Below are 1,991 nucleotides of genomic sequence, written 5' to 3' on the forward strand. Positions count from 1 at the left end.
AGCCCAACACTGTCTACAGGAAAAGGAGTGTGCGTAGACATCAAGCTATTTTCTGGCGCCGTTGCTAGGGAACGAAAAGCTACACTACAGAGATTTCCTCCCTCGGCAACCACGCGCCAGTTGTAGACAGCAGGCACTTGCGCCTAATCATGGAGAATCTTAGAGAGCACAAGTTGTATGCCAAGTTCAGCAAGTGTGAGTTCTGGTTGGATAGGGTTGGATTCCTTGGACATATAGTTTCAGCAGAAGGAGTCGCGGTTGATCCGAGTAAAGTTGCAGCAGTGAACGAGTGGGAATCACCCAAGAATGCAGGAGAGATCCGAAGTTTCCTAGGACTCACTGGATACTACCGGAGATTTATTGAGAATTTCTCCAAGATTGCAAAGCCCATGACAGAACTGTTGAAGAAGGAGAAGAAATTTATCTGGACTGATGAGTGTGAAGCTAGTTTTCAAGAGTTGAAGCAACGCCTAGTAAGTGCACCGGTTCTATGTTTGCCAGATATCAATAAGGATTTCCAAGTGTACTGCGACGCCTCTCGTCAAGGACTTGGAGGTGTTTTAATGCAAGATGGAAAGGTAGTGTGCTATGCTTCGCGACAACTCAAGCAGCATGAGAGAAACTACCCAACCCATGACTTAGAGCTAGCATATGTTGTTCATGCACTGAAGGTGTGGAGACACTACTTGAGGGGAAAGCAATTTTATGTGTTCACAGACCATAAGAGTCCGAAGTACATATTCACTCAGAAGGAGCTGAACATGAGCCAAAGAAGATGGTTGAAGTTAATAAAAGATTATGATATGAATTTGCAATACCACCTAGGGAAGGCTAATGTTGTAGCCGATGCGCTGAGACGTAAGAGCTATGTAAACAGCCTCACCGCTGGAGAATTACCCGAGGAACTGTGTGAACAGTTTAAGGACCTCAGACTAGAGGTTGTGCCCAAAGGTTATTTGGCATCACTTGAAGTTCAGCCAACACTAATGGACAGAATTAGAGAAGCTCAAAAGTTAGACAAAGAAATAGAGGAGATTAAGGTCAATATGAGCGAAGGCAGAGTAAAAGGATTTCATGCAGATGAACAAGGAACCATATGGTTTGAGAAGCGTATCTGTATACCCCAGGACCCTGAGCTTAGGAAGTTGATTTTCCAGGAAGCCCATGATTCACCATACTCCATTCATCCGGGTAACACCAAGATGTACATGGATGTGAAGGAAATGTTCTAGTGGAGTAATCTGAAGAGAGACATCGGTGAGTATATTGCACTGTGTGATGTTTGTAGTAGAGTCAAGGCGGGACATCAGAAACCTGCGGGATTGTTGCAACCACTACCTGTACCAGAATGGAAGTGGGAGAATATTGGCATGGATTTTATCATCAGACTGCCAAAGACTAGATCGGGATATGATTCAATTTGGGTCGTAGTTGACCGCCTGACTAAAGTGGCGCACTTCATTCCAGTGAAGACCACCTACACAAGCGCCAAACTAGCCAAGTTATACATGAACAAAATCATATGTTTGCATGGAGTGCCCAAGAGCATTGTGTCAGACAGAGGTACCCAGTTTACATCTCACTTTTGGCGTCAAATACATGAGTCTTTGGGAACTAGACTTGAGTTCAGCACAGCGTTTCACCCACAGACTGATGGATAGACTGAAAGAGTGAATCAAATCTTGGAAGACATGTTAAGAGAATGTGCATTGGACTATGGATCAAGTTGGGATGAAAATATGGATTTTGAGGACACCTTTGCGCCGGTAGCCCGTCTTGAAGCTATTCGCCTTTTGCTTGCATTTGCATCTTTCCACAATTTCAAACTATATCAAATGGTTGTGAAAAGTGCATTTTTGAATGGTCCCTTAAAAGAAACCGCTTATGTGCCTCAACCCCCAGGTTTCGAAGACCCACGCCGACCCAACCACGTGTATTTACTCCATAAGGCACTCTATGGTCTCAAGAAAGCTCCACGTGCTTGGTATGAG

General features: G+C 44.5%; 1 protein-coding gene across 1 annotated transcript; it reads left to right on the forward strand.

Moving 5' to 3' along the window:
* Positions 1–761: 761 nt before the first annotated feature.
* LOC139833740 (uncharacterized) lies at positions 762–1,232 on the forward strand. The gene has a single exon (XM_071824086.1). It carries the CDS (start codon positions 762–764, stop codon positions 1,230–1,232), a length of 471 nt encoding a protein of 156 aa, XP_071680187.1.
* Positions 1,233–1,991: the final 759 nt, after the last annotated feature.

Source organism: Lolium perenne, chromosome 7 (genome assembly GCF_019359855.2).
Source record: "Lolium perenne isolate Kyuss_39 chromosome 7, Kyuss_2.0, whole genome shotgun sequence".
Taxonomy (NCBI): domain Eukaryota; kingdom Viridiplantae; phylum Streptophyta; class Magnoliopsida; order Poales; family Poaceae; genus Lolium; species Lolium perenne.

Bases quoted from the DNA above. Each gene is read 5' to 3' on its own strand.
- LOC139833740 (XM_071824086.1), top strand. From the start codon at position 762: ATGAGCCAAAGAAGATGGTTGAAGTTAATAAAAGATTATGATATGAAT.